The sequence below is a fragment of the Fundulus heteroclitus genome, chromosome 1 (assembly GCF_011125445.2).
Source record: "Fundulus heteroclitus isolate FHET01 chromosome 1, MU-UCD_Fhet_4.1, whole genome shotgun sequence".
Classification (NCBI taxonomy): domain Eukaryota; kingdom Metazoa; phylum Chordata; class Actinopteri; order Cyprinodontiformes; family Fundulidae; genus Fundulus; species Fundulus heteroclitus.
Genome location: NC_046361.1, coordinates 24,679,889 through 24,698,903, shown reverse-complemented (window position 1 = coordinate 24,698,903; position 19,015 = coordinate 24,679,889). Strand labels below are relative to the sequence as shown.

Below are 19,015 nucleotides of genomic sequence, written 5' to 3'. Positions count from 1 at the left end.
CCAAATACCCTTATTGACTAAGGGCTCTTTGTCCAAAGAGGAAGTGTGTCAGCATGATAAGTGCTGTCCGAACAGTGCAGTCAGTAAGGAAGGAGGTAGGAAAAGGAGCCTGTGTGCTTCATCCTGTGGCTAATTTAGCATAGGAACCTCACAACGTCCCTTACCGGCACTAAGGAGCCTTAAGATAGCCCACAATGCTTTGTGTGACATGACCTATAAGCACAGCCCCCTCACGGAAATCGATGAAAATGTCCGGCGAGAAGAGAGTGGGCACTTTGTAGTTTGTTTTTGGAAGGCTGTAGGCCCGGAATTGACTCGCATCAACCATGTGTGTTTCCGTCACGTAATGATGTCGGAGTTAAAGGCTGTCTGAAATTGACTCAGCAGTCCGAAGCTCCTTTCCTCCCCACGATAGAGTTCTTACTGTTGACCCTGTGAAAGATTACAGAATAGGAGCTAGGAGCAGAAGCTAGGAGCTATTATAAAGGGTATTTGGGTGGAGCCGTAGCCTTAGTGATGGCTCACTTTTAAGCAGGGAGTGTTTCTACGCATGTGCTTGTTGTTAAGTTTCAAAGAACATACCGCCTATTAGTAGCATGGTAGGGAAACTACACAATATTCTAATATTTTTACTAGTGTTTGCACAAAAATTGCAATTAAATGCATGTATATGTATGAGCAGAAATAGAAAAATAATAGCTTTTTCAATGGCCCATTGCGTGCACTGGGCTTTAGTTGCCCAACTGCCTTGTGAAAGCTTTCCATCTGTTGGGTTATTCTGCACATTTCTCAACTTCATAAATGGAAATGACTAAAACTATGATAACTTTGAAGCCCAAACCCAAAGGAAAAACTGAAAAATAATTATGTTTCTTGACAAATGCGATGACTATTGTGAGCTACAAATCTAAACGCAATTTAAAAGGAAAAGTCTAAAAATGAGATAAGCCCTTAACCAACAGAGGTGGGCACTAATCCTGCTGCGACTGTAACTGCTCTTCTGTTTTAACAAACTCGCTACAGGGATCTCATTGATCTGAAGGCAGGACTGACGGAACTAAAATGTAGTCGAGATGGAAAAAGAGGCCCGACTTTATCAGGGAGTAATGTTAAGGTATATTTTTGTTTGTGTATGTGTGGGTGGGCATATTGTTTTGTTTGGAGATCTGGTAAATTGTGTTCATCTGGTATCCTTTAGGTCCCTGTGGTTTTTACAATAGATTTCCCTACTTTAAAGTCTCCAGAAGATAACGTAAAAATAAGAAGTCCTTTAAAACATCGAGGAGGACAAAAAGTACAAACACCAAGTTTGCTAACCACACAGGATACGTACATATACTCAACAACTCTGAAAAATGCTCGCTGAGTTTCGGGAAGAAGGAAAAAAATGTTGACAGCTATAAAAACTACTGAAAGCATACTGTTGTTTACACAGAAGTCAGGAACACAACAGGACAACAACAAGAGAGAGAGAAAAGGATGTAAAGAGGAGAGCGAGAACAAGAGGACAGATTCACTGCTTCTGCCAAACCATGGTCAAATATTACAAAATATTCTATTAACAATATTCACAAAGGTCATGGGCTCAGGGCAGATTTTTGTCAGCAAATTCTCAGCAAATGCTTTGTGCTTTTCATTGTGGAGATTTGGATTTAAGGTATGCTTTTTTTGGTGTGTCTGTAAAATAAATGGGATTTCTTGAAGCCATTTGGGCAACTGGAGCCAAAATAAACGGGAAGTGATTCAAAACATTAAAAAAATCCCAACCGTATTTAAGTCCTGCAAACAAAGCACAAACTGTGTGAAACCCTGGCAGCTGAGAATTTTTTGACAGAAGTATGTGCAAAGAACCCATCGGAGTGGCAGCTAGTCATATAGATCATATACTGAGCCATAGATACTTCCAGAAGAACTGAAATACAAGTTTTCAATCAACTGAGAGAAAAACACACACAAACACACTCACACACTTCCTCTCAGAAACAAAACAACTTCCAATCTATCTTAAAGTTACAAACACTCCTTCACAAACACTCACTGATTACACCATTGCACAGACTCCTACTGCTTTTTGGGATTTTAAGAATTTATACTAAAGTGGAATAATACTCGACCTGAAAAGGAGGTTAGTGGACCAAAATGGCTGAAAAGGGCAGTATTCTATTTCAAAGGCATTAAACAATGGGGGATGTTTTTTTTTTTTTTTTTTTAGTTCTTACCCCCTTCCCTCTGAGTTGTCCTCTTTCCCCCCTTGTATTTTCTGACCAAAATGAGTCAAACTCAAGCATAAATTATAAAAAGGTGCTTTTGTGCACAGTGACACGAGTAACTCTGGGTACTTACCTCTGACACGTAGAGGCACACAGTCCTCATACTAAATGATTCCCTATTAATCTTTTTTTTTTTTTTGTTCTTTTACTCACACATTCACATATGAACACACATCTGCCGACCACCAACATGAAGATGCTGCCTCTGGAATCACTCTTCCATGTGCACTGGGAGTCCCTGCCAAATGTAACACATGACCAGCAGAGGGCAGGCTCCACCAGGGCCACATTATGTCTCTGAAAGCTCTTTCCATCACCGTGAGTTCTTCTCAGTCTGTTTCTGTGAGTCTTTCTCTGTCTGTTTGCGCGGTGCTGCTGCTGCAGTCTAGCCTTCACAGCGCAGACACCTTTACGACATTCTGAAGGGAGGGAGCGGCGGGCAGGTGAGCGTCGCCCTCCGGAGTCGTCACTGGCGGTGTGGGGATGGTGATGATTGCTGTTGTGATCTGGCTGCTCTGGCAGTTCAGAGGAGCTGGCTCCTCTACGCGCATGTTTAGACTGGAGCGGCTGTTGGGGAGGGGGGGATGATGGGAAATCATGGATTAGAACAATCTGAGGAAAACATTTTGCTAACATAAATCAACAAAGCTTCAGGGGAATGGGTTTTGTCCAAGACCAGTTCAGGACTCCATTTGAAGTCCTGAACAATGATAGTCATTGACTATTGTCCATATTGGCAGATCCACACATCCTTCATGCTGCATATAATTGGTTCCAGCGGTTTTTAGCAAGACATGAAAACAACTAATAACAGGTGAAGGAATGCTAATGTCCCACAAACTGGGAATCCTTTTCCTTGAATTTGCAAATGTAAAAAAAAATTGCAAAAAATCAAGATATGCAGTAAATGGGCATAGATAGTGTAAAAAGAAAGGATCACTTGCTAAAATGCAAGAACACGTTTTTTATTACTTTCTTCAAATTGACATGATTGCACACATTTCTTTAATATTTCCTAGAACTGACTTTTAAATGACTTGGGTCAAATGTTTTTGGGTGTCCTTTTACAAGCTCCTGCCACTGATTAGCTGGAGGTTTGACCTTTTCCGCCTGAGAGAACGGAATCAGATTTGTATGCCACCTTTCTCGCACATACCTTCAACCACAGTTTTCCTGTAGGACAAAGATCAGGGCAATGTGAAGGTAACCAAACAATTTATCATCCTTAAACCACTTAACTCATCTAGCACCATCATTATGTTTATTTTCCATTTGGAAGACCCATTTATGCCCTGACTAACTTTCTGGCTGAAGCATTGAGTTTTTTCTTCAGTGTTCCAGCATAAGATTGTTCGCTGATGGTGCCGTCTATTTTGTAAAGTGCATCAGCCTCTCCAGCAGCAAAACACTCATGATGCTGCCAGCCCGTACATCACCGTTGGGACAATGCCCTCAGGCTTGCAAGCACCTCAATTTCCACTTCAAATGTGACAACACATCAAATCTATTTTATTCAGAATACAGAACCTCTCTTTTCAGCCTACTCATCGATACATTACTCTAGTCCAGGGAGTCACCAACCTTTTTGAAAGTGAGAGCTACTTCACTGGTACTCTGTGACACAAAGGGCTACCAGTACTGAGTCCGAGCTCCCCTGAACATTATGTAAACACATTTTTAATGCTTTTTTAGATTTTATTTTTTAGAAATTGTCATTTTTAAATCTATATAAATGCAAGTGCTATTAAAACGGAAGAGCAATGAAATAAAATAAAATTTTAGAGGCAGCTCACTGGTGGGTTGAGCTGTTTTTAGAGCGGGCTCGTGGGCACCATACCTGGTCCTTGGGGGCACCGTGTTAGTGACCCCTGCTCTAGGCTTTGTGGATAATAATACATTCTCACCAGCATCAGACAACTTATTCACAAGGCCTATTTTTCAAATATGTCTATTTGTGCTGGTTTGAATTTGCAGATTTCACACAATCTCTGGGAACACAAAACCTGTCACCTTCTTTAACAGAATAACTCACTGCAGTGTTGGTCAACCCTCATGAGTAAAATACTGCATGATAGTGTAGCAAAGTGAAACTTTTAGCTGCTTCCATTCACTGCTGCACATCTGCATTCTGGTTTTACCCGCTCAGGCATCTGGAATTTGGATCTAGGGACAGGCCAAATTTCTGGTGGTTTACAGATTGTTGTATTTGTCTAAATTTTCAGTGACATAACACACAGAAGCGATTTGTTTAAATTTAGCGTAGGCAAACTTCTGAGTGTGAAGAAAGAAACAAAATTGTTTTTCTCTCATTATTCTGGCATTCATAATAAGTAAAAAATTATGTTGTTAATTGTAACTGACCTAAAACAACGTTATGAAATAGTCAGGGGTATGCATATTTTTGCCAGACACTGCATCGTCTTAATTATCTCATGATTATTTTTGTTCAGATGTTGATCTAATTATGAAGTGCAGTAAATTTACTAAAAGGCTAATTCATAAATTTAATTATTCTTTCCTGCTTTATGATAGTAAACAATGAGATGTTTTCTAAGTAGAAATATTCTAAAATACTGCCAGTATCAGGCTCCACAATGAGTACATCTTTGCGAGGAACTAAGAGACCATGAGCGGAGTCGGAAATGTCAAACTTAATAAAACGCAATGCAGCAGAAACAGAACTGCTGAGTATGATACATTTTTTTTACTTCTAGAAAAACAATAACACCTTCTGAATCTCTTTGTTGGGTCTTTTGGGAACTCTGACCTTACCTGGTACTTAGCGGCTGGATGTGGATGGTGCTGAGCTCCTGCAAGCCTTGTAGGTGTGTGTGCGTGTGTTTCAAAGGCTGCATGTGAGCTGCAGCATTAGCGTTCGCTAAAGGGGCATGATGGTTCTTCTTGCTTCGCCGGGTGCAGCACGTCCCCGTCACGCCATCTTGGCTGGACAGCGAGGGGCTTCGAGATGGATAGTTCTGCAGCCCCGCCTCCAAGTAGCTCTGCTGATAATACTGCTCATCCACAAACTCGTGGTTCTGCAGAGCAAAAACGGAAAGAATGCATGAGCTGTGTCTAAGTCAAGGACTCCTCAAATTGCAGAGCTGTGATTGGCTATTTTATAATCTAAAATATTTAACAGAGATTTTCACAAACATGTAAACAATACTTTTTGTAAAAGGTGCATATAACTGTATGCACATAAAATGGGTCCATCATAGTGATAAATATACAGCAAATTAGAATTATTTTATTCAATAACACTTAAAAGCCACAATTCTGGTCAGAAGTTTAAATACACTCATCACTGGCGATATTTTCAAAACTGTTGAGCTTTTATTAATGGTTTTAAATCTTTCTTTAATCTACCACCAACAAACTTTGAAGTTATAAAATTATACATACAAACTAAACTATATACAAAATCATAAACTTGTATGATTCCAGCTGGCATCTTGACTGCGGTTATACCTTTAGCTGGATACTTGCCCCTTCTTCTTAACAGAAATGGCAGCTGAACTGAACAGTTTTAAAGTGCTCGGTTTGTGATTATTGACCCAACTTTTAAGCAAAATCCCTAAAGTTTAATATGTCCCCCGTCTGATGAAAGGAAACTGGATGTTTAAGAATGACCATGTATACCTTTAGAATATAATAATCTAGAAACTGCGGAAACAGCAGTGGGACAGTGAAGTGAGTTTAACGACAGCTTGATTTTGCAGCTTCCCACATAGACAAACGGCCAGTCTTCTGGAGAAATGTTTGATGGTCAAAGATTGAGTTTTTTTGTCCACAGTGACAAGAAGAAAGACCGTCGAAGCCAAAGTGAGCCTTTCAGACATAAGAACATAATGTAAAATGTCGAGCATGGTGGTAATACCATTAAGCTATGGGGGTTGTTTGTAGTGGACAGTGGTACTGAGTAGAAGACTACCTCTGCATTCTTCAACTTTAAAACAGTGTTCAAACTTGGACAGAACAGGGGCAATAATATATATAATACATATTAAAACCGGTTTTAAAACGGACAATATAACATTAACACTGGGCTTCTAGAATGGATCCGACCCCACCCAACTGAAAATGTATTTAGTAAGCTTAAAAGCTGAGTTGGTGCCATAAGCCAAGCAATTTGAAAGAGCTCTATGGTTTCTGATAAGAAACTTGGACACATTTGTCCAAGTTTCTTGATGGCTACAAACAGTATGAAAGTATTTTCTCTATAACGCAATAAAGAAACCACTAAAATGTGGTTCATCAGGGTTATGTAAAATCAGTCCATTAGAAGACCCAAAGAATGTGACATTTAGGACAATGATGAGTGACTGGAAACTTCTGAGTGCCACTGTAAATGAAAAAAAAATTGCTTTTGAACAAAATAATGTAGCTTTTGAGCTATGCTCAAATGACTGTATTCAGGCTAATGCTTGCCCTGTAAGATAAACAAAATTTTTATTTATTTATTGATCATTGGATAGTGTGTTTTTTTCATAAATAATACAGCAAAACAATATCATATATATATAAAATATGAGTCTGGATTCTTGTGGATCAACGCCCGCTAGAACCACTACCTGTGCTTAGTGAGATATAAAAAGAAAACTGTGTATCAAAAGGTAAATGAAGTGAGCCAGAATGAAATGTACTGTACTGTGCAAAGCTGGTCGGTTTTATGGTTGTATGCTCAGCTTTTATAACAGTTTACAGGGAACACTGATTGATTTTGAGTGAATTGAAAAAAAAAAGACCATTATAAGAAAGTATACTTAGCTAAAAAGCTCCAACAAGCATGCACTCACTGTGGTTTTCTCCAGACAGTGCAGCAGGTGGTGGTGCTGGCTCTCTATTAGAGAGGCAGATTTGCTTAAATGCTTCTCCTCCCCAGTGGAACCCTGGAATAAAACAAAAACACACACAAACACACCCACATAACGCATGTTAGACTCTAATATCTTTCTGAGTGGAAGACGCTCATGTGATGTGGGAGGTGTACTGCCGACTGCCTTCTGCATACCTGATCTGAAAAGTTCATCTTGTATGGAAGTCTCTTGAATTGGAAAAGGAGACAAAAGGAGAACAAGACAGGTAGAGTTTTACTCATGTTCAGAGTTCGGCGCTGAGAACAGACAGCCGTCAGGGTTTGCAGTGATGCCAGTCAGACAGAGAATATTTACTATTCAAAACCCGAGAGGTAACTTTTCTAACATCTAGGGCACAGACGTGTGTGGGGAGGGTGGCATGTCTCGCGTTGCAGGCACATAATAGTCGCTCAGTATACAGTTCACATTAAATTTCCATTGTGACATTTTGCCTACTTGTCTGTGCTCGCTCAGGGGAACTTTCTAATGACTTGTTTACCATATTCCCTATGCTTTATGCCGCTGAACTGACGTTTATGTGTCTGTGTAAAAAAAAAAAAGTTTGCATGAAAAGGCGGATGGTACTTCCAACTCTGCAGACATTTGGAGGAAGTTTGGGTCAGAGCTGAGCTTAGTCAGAGACACTAATGAAGAGGAAGAGAAAAAAACAGCTAAATACATTTGATGAGTGATCGCTTAATTTTTGCCCGTTCACTTTGTTTTTCGTAGGAACATGCTAAAGGTCTGTAAAATGAGAAAGGATAGAGGTTGTACAAAATATATCCTCTTTGAAGAAAACAAAAAATACTACATCATTAGAAAAAGATATTTGTCCCTCAATTTGAATAATCTCATTTATTTTAGTAATTCAATTCATATCTATCTATCTATCTATCTATCTATCTATCTATCTATCTATCTATCTATCTATCTATCTATCTATCTATCTATCTATCTATCTATCTATCTATCTATCTATCTATCTATCTATCTATCTATCTATCTATCTATCTATCTATAAATATATATTTATATACATTTTATGTCATGGCCATGTTATGGCCTACAAAATCATGGGGATGACTGATAACTTGACAGCAGATACTCATGCACACCTTATAAAAGAAGCCACAAAGTTAATCACTAAATAATTAAAGGAAAATTGAGTGGAAGGAAAAAATTGTAGAAAAAGGTGACTGACTTAAACCATGAGAATTTATGTGTTGTCATGTAAAAGATGAAAGACATGAGAACCACCAATGTATGTAAGTGCAAGGCTGTTTTCAAAACAACCAATTCCAGGTAGCACAGAAGTGCCAAAGGGCAGTCCCTCATGCAAAAAGGCTCTCAATCAAATATTGAGTGAATCTACTAAACTGTACAAAAAATCCTTTTCTTCCAGCCTTTTTCAATACTGTAACTTTCTGAGAAACTGAAGTTAGATTGTTTATTAGCTGTAACCCTTAATCAACAAAATTAACAGAAACAAACAGTTGATACATATTACTCCGTGTGAAACAAATCTATAATATATGACTTTCCCCTTTTGATTTGAATTAATGAAATAAATTAAGCCGGTAGTCATATTATTTTTTACTGAGATGCACCTGAAGACATTTTTTTAATTAACTCATCTCCATCTCAAAAAAAAAAGAAAGAAAGAAAAAATCATTATCAGACCAAAAGAGACTGTAAATATCTTCGCACTGAACCTGGAAAGCTGTATCCCCAGTTTACTGCACCATCAGTGTTCTTGTCCTGTTTTTCACTTACACAATTGTAATAATTTCCATCCATATTCCTCAGAAGTACCTGTAGCTCAGCGGAAAGTGCTGCTTTCATCCCTCACCACACAGCAACAGTGAGAAGGAAGCAAAGTGCGGCTTTAGAGTTGTAGTAGCAGTTTCTTGTTCAGCATGTCGCCGGCGTTGAAAGAAGAGGCTTTCTTTGCTGAGAGGGTATATTCCTGAGCTGATGACTCAGTGTTCCTCGGCTCACCTGGGTCGCGATTTCTTATCTGCAGCTAACGCAGCAATAGGTCACAGGTGTTTAGACCTGAGCTATTTCTGTCCCCCCCCCTCCATACATGTGTCTACAGGAGCGTATCAGCAGTATATATATCTGGAGGCGGCCATGCCTCACTACCCAGGTGGCCACCATACTGTGGAGTGGAAACAGCTTGAACTGCCGGGTGACAAAACACATTGTGCTGCTCTATGTGGTGCCGGGCATGCTGTGAGTAAATAGCCTCCTAACGATTAAACATTTGACAGCGATTAACATTTTGTTTAACTTTCATACAGTTATCAGAAACAGTAATGAAAAACCATCTGTCTGACCTTGTATACAGCACCCTCATGCTGCTAAAGCAACCCTGAACTGCTGGGGTAAGACCTCTGGGGAGGGTGGTGCAGAAGCCTTAGCAGCGGATACCAATGAGGAGATGTCAATGACATGAGAGGCAAACACAAACTGTGATGTAGAGCTAATAAGAGCAGCTAGGCAAATAGATGAGTTGCTTGAGCACCTTCGTCTTCGTCTGCCTTATCAGAAACTTTGCACAATAGAAGTGCACCACTCTCGGTATGAATTGAAGCAATCAAAGATGAACCAGGAGCAAGTGCTGTTTCCTTGTTATTATTCTGTTACATTTACACATTACACATTTTTCAACATAAGAAAATGTAAATTTCACAGCATTGTCATACTACTAGTTTAAAATGTGTATCAGTATTGTGGAGTTTGAATGGGTATAACTGAGGTGTTTTTTAGAAAATCAGAAAGACCACCCTAAACAAACATTTTGCTTTAAGGCGAAGATGTTTGTCACTGTACATGTACAAAACCTTAATGTTGGGACTGACTTAGTTGGTAATTAAACTGTTTATGCCACACTTGCTATTGTGCAGGAAGCAACATCGAAGTGTTATTTACTTAAAGGAGCACAGTGTAGGCTCCAGGATTTTTGCAAACGCCTGCCCCTTCTGGCGAGAAGTTGAAATGACACCAGTGTTGTGCACGTGCATGGGAGAAGAGGAAAAGCATCTGCAGCTGCAACAGCACAGGTCTTTTGTTTAGAAGCATGATGGCTTCTGAGGTAAGAAAGTTATAAATACTGAAGTTAGCCCGTGTTCTCTCAGTAATGCATTGATTGTAGCTGAGATTTAACGAAGTAGCCAGGGGGATGAGAGTGTTCAGCGTGTCACACCCACACACACACCGAGAGGATTTGCCTAAAGTCACTCTGTCATGAACTGCCTAATCCAGCCTATCGAGGCAACTGCGGTAAATGCAAGATAACTCATTTTACATGTTGGACAATAGTAAGGGCATGTATGGGAAAGAAAATAAATTATATTTAACTTCAAAACTTGCACTATGCACATATAAAGCAACAGATCTTCTCAATTGAATAATACAACAGATACACAATAACAAGGGTTCTATTGAAGCAGTGGATATTTTGCTTCTGTAACAGGTTTTATACTTGAGTGGTGTAATCCTCACATGGAATATTATTATGCCCTCTCTGTTATATAATTTTATGCAACAGTAAATCAAAAGGAAAGAAAAATAAACACATTTTTCTTGCGGGACACAAGGACCACTGTGGTACGTGCAGTATTTTCTGTGACTGATTAAACTGTAAAAATGCATTCTTGTTTGTATATAACTAGAACCCTTTTGAGACTTTCTTCTAATTAATAGAGTCAAAAACATACAGCATACATCCAAGACATGGTTACGGGTCTACTGTCTCCTATTCCTTGGTGTAAATTTGTCGTGTTTCTTATCCAACAAGTCTCACTGGTGCCCATCTGATTGTGTCCTCACCAGTTCTGCTGGAGAGAGATACAGCAAAGAAGACGCTGCAAGACTGAATTAGAGATGTGGACCAAACACTTGTTTTTGTGCTCTGTCAGCCCCCGGGGCCACTATAGTGCTTGCTTGTAAACCACTAGGTTTTGGAGAGGCAGGGAACATCCTTGTGTTGTGTTTACATTTCTTGCCGCATCGCCTCCAGCCTGTTCCTCAGCTGGGCTCAGAGATGCTCACATTAAATGTGCCGCTCGCCAAATGAGAACACAGTTAGCCCCTGTGATGGGACGCTGGGATAATTAAAGGATATAGAGGCGCAAGGCTGGAGTTCAGAATCTCAGCTAGAGCACCGGTAAGGTTTTTTTTTGTGTCACCACATAAAATATGTACACATTTAAGTAGGTCCTGTGTGGTTGGTTATATTTTGGAATAATAAATGAGGTGGTGCTGAGGCGAGTCTTACCGTGAGCTCGAGAGCTTCATTGAATAAGCCGTTGCGTTTGCTGTGGAGGACGGCACTCGTGCTTCCTGTTTTCGATAATCGTATCCTTGCCAGGCGAGCTTTCTGCAAAGGGAAGGAGAGTATAAAAAAATCACCTGTTAGTGAGGGGATATACCACATCCAATAACAAGATAGATGTGGATCCCTGACATTGCACTGACTTAAGCTTCAACATGCTTAATATTTCGGTTGTGAACTCATTGATTGCACCAAACATGAGCTACTACTGCATTCTCTTTGATCTCTAGTGATAAATTCACTCTGATCTCCAAATATACTAAACATTTCTGGGGATCGTACACTAGCTGGTAGCAGAGTTGATAAATGCTTCCTAAAGCAGGCACCTAAAGGTTCATGTTGTAATTTGGACCATTTAAAACAATGAATAAAATGTACTCAAAGCATGTTAGCAACTTTTTTTTTTGTCCAGCTACATAAATTATGTAAGAGTTCGTTGCCACACTGTACTACTTTTCAACTCCATGAGAGAGCTGTCTTGAGTGCAGGTTTAGTCATCAGACTAACAGGTTCTGGTTTGTGAAGAAGCTCCTTCTCTCAGGCTGTCAATTTTTTTCTGTGTTAGGCACAAAACAACCGAGATGATCAAGACAGAGAAGGGATGCAAGGAAGAAGTTGGACAGGATTGCCCTTATGCAAGGGTGGCTCTGACAGTGAAAACATCCTGCAGGAAGGACTATTTTAATAATGTTTACAGGAAGTACATCTTTAAAAGTATGGTCTTTAATTTAGCACCACAAAAAGAATGGATGTATTGGAAAGAATCATTATTAAAATGTTGTTTTCTAGTCTTGAATTAATAAATAATTTTGTCAAAAAAAAGAAAACCAGAATAAAAGAAGTAAAAAAAAAACAAGATAAATGTAATGCATGTCTTTTTTTAATGGCTTAAACTACAAGGACAACCACTGAAAAATATCTGCACCTTATTAGCGTTACTATATATATATATATATATATATATATATATATATATATATATATATATATATATATATATATATATATATATATATATACAGAGAGTAAGAGAGAGAGAGCAAAGATGAGGCAAACCATAGTTGACCAAAGTTACAAGAGAAGAAATGCTTTAAATCGTGGTTTCTGCCAATGTTTTCTAACCTACTTTCTCTGAAATCCCACACCCTTGTATGCACTGTTGTACATTTAAAAAATAGCAAGCTGGAACACACTGTAATATTTATTGGAAAGCTGTTAAAAAACATTTTTCTTTCCATAAAAAAAAAACTACAAGCCACCTCAGGCTGATTCTAGGAGGAGATATCAGGTGTGATGTTGGTGACAGCTTCTTCAGGGCTCATCTATTTATTGTTGCCAAAGTCTCAGAGTGACACACGGAGCTGAAATAGAAAACAGCCTAAAAAGGGTGTGTTGCATTGCTCTGAACAATCCAAAACCTTTTGCATGGGTACAGTAAATGTGTTCCACCATCTGTCCATCCGCTGCTTTTAAAATGTTCTTGATTTACATCCATTCTTTTTAATGCAATTCCATACATAAATGATCTTTGTTTGAAAGACTGGTTCACTTATTCACTGCCCAGACATTTGACAATCCAATAAATTATGTTAATACTTTGCAAATATGAAAAATAAATTTTACTAATCCATTTGTGAAAACTTGTGATCTATAATACTGCTTTCAGAAAAAAAAATTGTCAAAGCTGGGAATCTCTAAACTGTAGAATCCTCAGACTGTATTAAAATAAATTCACTGCTGTTATGCAGGAAACATCCATACATGAATAAATAAGTTTAACCCCTTCTGAAGCTGAGCTTGATTTTATAAAATATATTTAAAACACCAGCTTAAACTTGTGGCATGCCACTTTATACAACCTTTCATTGTTCATACAGGGGGTATAGTGTTCATGGTTCGCTTTTTGTCTTCACCACAAGACAAGGGATTCTATGAAGTTTAGATCTTCGTGTCTATTTGATAACAGTACCTACATTTCTTTGAGTTGAGTTTTTGCAGAAACGGTAAACATACATGAGATCCACACCCAACACAAGGGCAGAGATGCAATTGGTCACCATTTGTAACACACCTTTGGAAATGCATACATGTTTATTGTTTATACATGACTGTTTGAACAGATAAGGAGGAATAAATGGCCACCAGTTGTAAGATGGTTTCTGATGTTCAGAGTATAAATTACTGACTGACAAAATTACATAAACTGACTGTAATTCTGAGCTATTCAATCCCCTTTTAAGATGTTAGTTGGGCTTGTTTCTATTAATTTAAAATAGCTCTGTGTTATTGTTTCACTGGGCTCAAAATGTTAAAAGCGTGACAAAAATATATTTAAATCTACTAAAAGATAACATAAAAGGACTAAAAACTGAAATAAGCTGGTTGCATGCCTATTCACACCATTAAACCAATACTCTGTTAATTTGAATTCCAACATGCAGTGTTCTTTCAAACTGATCATCATTTATAATTAGTCGGATGAAGCTGGTATAAAGTTCAGCTATCCATGTAGGATTTTTCTGACATTTACTTCTCTGTATCCTTTAAAGCTGTAGCTTGCAATTAAGCTAAAAAGGATCAAAATAATACACAATTATTTAATCATTGTACAAATGTATCAGGAAAAGCCTAAAAGATCCATGGCATCATGAATATACCACAGCACAGTTAGGGGCACCGATCTGCATATGGAGAAAATATGACATAGTTGTGACATGAGAGTGGACATTTCTCCAGAATTAGTGCAAAAAAGATATTAAAACAAGTGCTAACAGGTAACTGGTTGTGTTATTCATGTGATGATAATGTGTTTTATTCCTGTTTTATTTCAAGCCCAAACCTTGTGTGCAATTTTTTTTTATGGTTGAAGGTAACCAAACCTGAACCGTGATTCCAAAATACATATTTAGCAAAGAAACAACACTACATATAAAAACACCATATTGCACACTTTTGTGACCATTTTACAAAGTTCTTTATTTTTTGTTTTAAAATCCATATTCATATTTATTTTATAATACAAATCCATATTATATAGGATCAGAGTTCTGTGTTTTAAAATAATCTGGTTCTATTAGTAGCCCAGACGGGTAATATTATTGCTTGTATTTTATGGCTTTGAATAAAGACTTTGTTGTTTGAATTGCAATTGAGTATAAGACATTTCCTATTATTTTTATAGCATCTTTTCACATCTCTCAATATCACACAACTCACAACTTTATTTTGCAAAACTTGAAAAAATGCATCAGTGTTTGGAAACTTGGATCTACTAAACAAATCAGATGAGAACAACTTTTTGCTCCCTAGCTGTGCATGCAGTTCTGCAATTCTATTGTGTGTAGTACTTCCTAGTGATTTATTAAAAGTATTAGAAGTGTAAATAAACACGATTTATTGTTGTAAGATATGCAGTCTTGCAGAAAACACTTTTGTAGGGCACTGCTTGCAGGTAACATTGTCGTGCAGGTGCTGAGCACCCAGAATGCTGACTTAGTGATTTCCGTGTCAATGTGCGCTTTATGGCTGTTGCGAGGTTTCTGGCTTCTGTTATGTTAACATTTCATGTAGATTATTATTTAGAGGGCATAGAAGTCAAAATGTTCAGTCCACATAGTCACAAACTTTTAAACTGCATGTGGTTTGCTCCGAAGGGGTCCCAGGAGATTCTAATTATCTATACAAATGAGAACCATTATACTGCAAGGACCACCCAATCAAGAACTGTGGAACTCATGAACCCAATAAAAGAATTGACCTTTGAATCGTTCCTGCATGAATGTAGTGAGCTTTGCCAGTCCCTGTCCACAAAACATATTAAAAAAAATTTTTCAAGCATGCACGCTGGCATGTTTACACAGAGTGTTAACACTACTCTCAAGAAACCGTAGAGTAACATGGACAGAATCACCTAATGGGAAAGTATGAGGTGAGTCACTCAGGTCTCAAAGACCTGCCATTTTCCCATCAAAGTCAAGAGTTTGATGTTAAACTGAGGATATTTACAAAGGTTGCATTCTGCTGCCTTTTATATGCATGGATTTAGGGTGAAGGACGTTATGAAGAAAAAAATATCAGTTGTGTAAAATATAGGGCATGAAAATGACTTTACAAGGGGCCTCATGCATTTCTGAGGATTAAAAGTGTTACACAGCTTTATAAAAGTATTCCCACCCTTTTGTACTTTGGAGTCTGAACTTGAACTGCACCATTCTAACACAATGACTTTCTTTGATCTAAACCTTTCCAGTCAAGTTCTGGCTTTACATTTAAGTTTGGTCTCCTGAACGAAGGTGGACATCCAACCCAGCTTTCGGTCAGAAAACAAAAAACTCTATGAAAACAGCTTTTCATTCCGACTTCAACTTATCTAGCGTCACCCATCTTCCCACCTAGTTCAGCCAACTACCCTGTGTTGCAAATGGAGGAAAAGGACCCCAGCAGCAATGACGCTGCTCCACAATGTTTAACTGAGGGGGTTGTTGTGTTCAGTTTTGGTAGTCCTCTACACATAATTTTCCATGTGTGTTCAAATTAAAGCATTATCTAACCAGAGAAACTTACTTTTATCTATCTAGAGATAATTTACAGGAAGGGAAGTTTGGGATTTTTCACTTTATCTGTAATGAATTGGATTTGTTTCATTTCATATGATGAATATGTATAATGAATGAATTTCACTTTGACAAAAAATATATATATATATATATTTTTTTTACAACATTACATTTTTAGATGTACCTGTGCATGTATATGTATATATGTAAATATACCCATACAGCCAAACAACAGTGATGAATGTAAGTAGGCTACCTGCTGCAAAATGGTATGGTAACGAATGACAACCCAAGGTCGCACCCTGACTTGACATCTATTAAAAATAAGGTCATGTTAGCATTATTTAGAGAAAATGCTAAGAGAAAAAAGAAAAAAAAGACAAACAGGTGTGCGTGTCACCATATATCTAAACATAAGCACCTATAGCACCTTTCTTGAAATTGTTTATTATCTCTTCGTCTCCTGTATCATTATCTCATCCCTCCTGCAGTCCTTGACAGGTTTGTCTCCTCTCTGTGACCTCACACGCTATGAACATTAGCTTTGGCACAGCTTTCCCAAAGGACTTTGGAATAACCTTCCTGTCTGCTCAGCCAATAGAAGTGTCTCAGCCGGGGTCACCATGCAAATAGCAGCCTATGAGTGCAGCAATAGTTGCTAGGCAGCACCAAGGTAATAGAGGGGTCGTTTAAAACATGTCCTGCCAGAGCAAATCCACTTTCACAGCTCTGATTGATTCCCGGGACCTCACGGTCCAGGGCAGTCCTGTCTCAGGCTGCAACCCGGAACACTGAGGCTGTATTCTTGCTGAAGCGTTGTTAAGAGTGCAGAGGGTTAAAGTTAACACCTACATATAGCGATCTTGTCAGGTGGAGGGTTAGCTGACAAAAACAACTTTCTCTAGTGCAAGTGGACATGGCAGAACAAACAAACAAACAAACACAAACACACAAAGATGGCGTGTAAATCCCTGATTAGACATGTAAACATACTGAGGCTCAGTGTTAAACGATCTTCAAGAATCCAACCATTTGAAAACAGCAGAAAGTGTGAGAGCTGGAGTTTGATGTTTCTGTATTGTTTTCAAAAAGGTACAATTACGCTTTAATGCATCTAATTTAAAAAGTCTCTTAATTCACCATAAAATCTTGGTTTTTAACAATTGACATAAAGAATCCAGACCACATGGAGGATTTTGGACTGTGTCTTACTGTCCTGAAGCACTACCTTCAACAAGCTAATTTATGAGCAGTAAACCATGAAAATTGTAATGCATGCAATGAAATATCCCTATGCAGAAACAGATGGTAACCTAATTTTTTTAGGGAAAAAGGCTTTTGTCAGGCATTCACTTTTGTTAACAATGATTCCTTGAGAACATAATACATCATATTAAAAGATAAAATATTCAGTTTTACATATGCACATTATATGATCAATGAAAAAAGAACATTTCCAGGGTTTTGTTTCACTATAACAGCATGACCAACTAATATTGGGTTATTCATTTACTAAAAAATCTCTGTCATGTTGAGGAATAGGCAATATCATTGGTATTAAAACCTTGCTCACTCCCATGTCTACACTAAGAGGTCATCCCGTTACGAGAGATTACAAGTTTAATCTCATTTATGAACCTGTTCATTGGAAAAAGGAATCCTTACTTATTAGTTACAAACTTGAATTTATCTTTCACTTACTTTCTAAGTCATTTTATTAAAGTTTTTTTTTCCTGTTCTACTTTCAGGGTGTGTGCTTGAGTTATATTATTATATTCAGATAAGAAACAGTTTTTTCCAGGGCTTACAGGTTTAAATTTCCAGTGCTCTGCTTGTATTTCAGCAAATTTCTGCAGTATGTTTACAGAACTTCATGATGAATTTACAACTGGTATTTTATTTAAAGTTTCACATCTCAAATATGAAAACTGCAAAAACTAGACAGTGCTGGATGGATAAAAGGGTGTGCTTTTTTATACAAGGGGATTCTATTTTCTGCATTATCATACTGGATATCTCCAGAAATTGAAAAATCTCCAGAAATTGAAAAATTCTTTTCCACCACTGTGTGGGAACCTTGAAAAAACATTTGTTGAGAAATGAAAATAATCCTTTAGAGATCGATCAGCATTTTCCCTAAGAAAGAGATTTACAGAAGAAAGCCAGGAAAAGTCATCACATAAAAGTAGCTAAAATAAATGAAATAGATGGTTTTGATAACAAAAGCTGTCTGATTGCTGTAATGGAGGAGGAAAAATAGTCACCACTGTAATCATAAATCGTAGAAGTGCAGTTAACGTTTGTTTCTTTGTAGTACAAGTGACATAAATATTTTTGAAGAAAAATTAAGAATGTTATTTTCCTCTTCTTTTTTTGCCTGGAGGGCAACATCAAGTTTCTGTATTTGATTGGTCCCCAGCTGGCGCACAGCCCACCAGCTGGGGACCAGCAAACAACCTTGTGCTATAATTTTTAAGCAAGGAAAGAGGGTATGTTGTTAACAGAAGTGCTGAAGAGTAAGGACAGTGCCAGCCTATTAAAAAGAGCCATGTAAATTTACATTAAGTTTCATGACCAGCAACTGACTTCGGCAACCAGTGTATTCTCAATGAAGGTTGGTCCCAGTGCCAAGTTCTTTTTCTTTTAATTTTTTTTCCTATGCTTTGTGCATACTTCCTGTGTCACTTCACCACTATAGCCATGAATCAGGCTCCACTAAATATAAACATATGCAAATAAGCCCAGTAGATGCAAACTATTTTTCCCTTAATTTAACTAATTCCTTAAAAAAAAAAAAAAAAAAAAAAAAAAAAAAAAAAAAAAAACGAATGAGGTTAGAAAAAAAGCATGCAGAATTATTATTATTATTATTTTATTTTTTTTCCCCCAGTGTCCTGTCTAGCAATGTGGCAATAGGAATTGATGTCTCAATGCCAGATAGAGCTCGACAGATTTTGCTTTTACAAGTGGAGCGAACAGCTTTCGCCATAGTGC

General features: G+C 37.9%; 1 protein-coding gene across 3 annotated transcripts in view; it reads right to left on the bottom strand.

Moving 5' to 3' along the window:
- Window positions 1-1,170: 1,170 nt before the first annotated feature.
- Window positions 1,171-19,015, bottom strand: part of kcnd3 (potassium voltage-gated channel, Shal-related subfamily, member 3) — a 142,373-nt gene continuing 124,528 nt past the window's right edge. For 2 of the 3 annotated variants that reach the window (XM_012876502.3, XM_036138509.1), the window contains exons 4-8: window positions 11,409-11,510; window positions 7,282-7,314; window positions 7,067-7,159; window positions 5,043-5,305; window positions 1,171-2,837 (exon numbers count right to left, since the gene is read on the bottom strand). In XM_012876502.3, the coding sequence (XP_012731956.2) occupies window positions 2,663-2,837; window positions 5,043-5,305; window positions 7,067-7,159; window positions 7,282-7,314; window positions 11,409-11,510 (666 nt within the window). In that variant the 3' untranslated portion in view covers window positions 1,171-2,662. The remainder of the gene's footprint in view (window positions 2,838-5,042; window positions 5,306-7,066; window positions 7,160-7,281; window positions 7,315-11,408; window positions 11,511-19,015) is intronic. The other variant, XM_021323532.2, reaches the window with a different exon arrangement.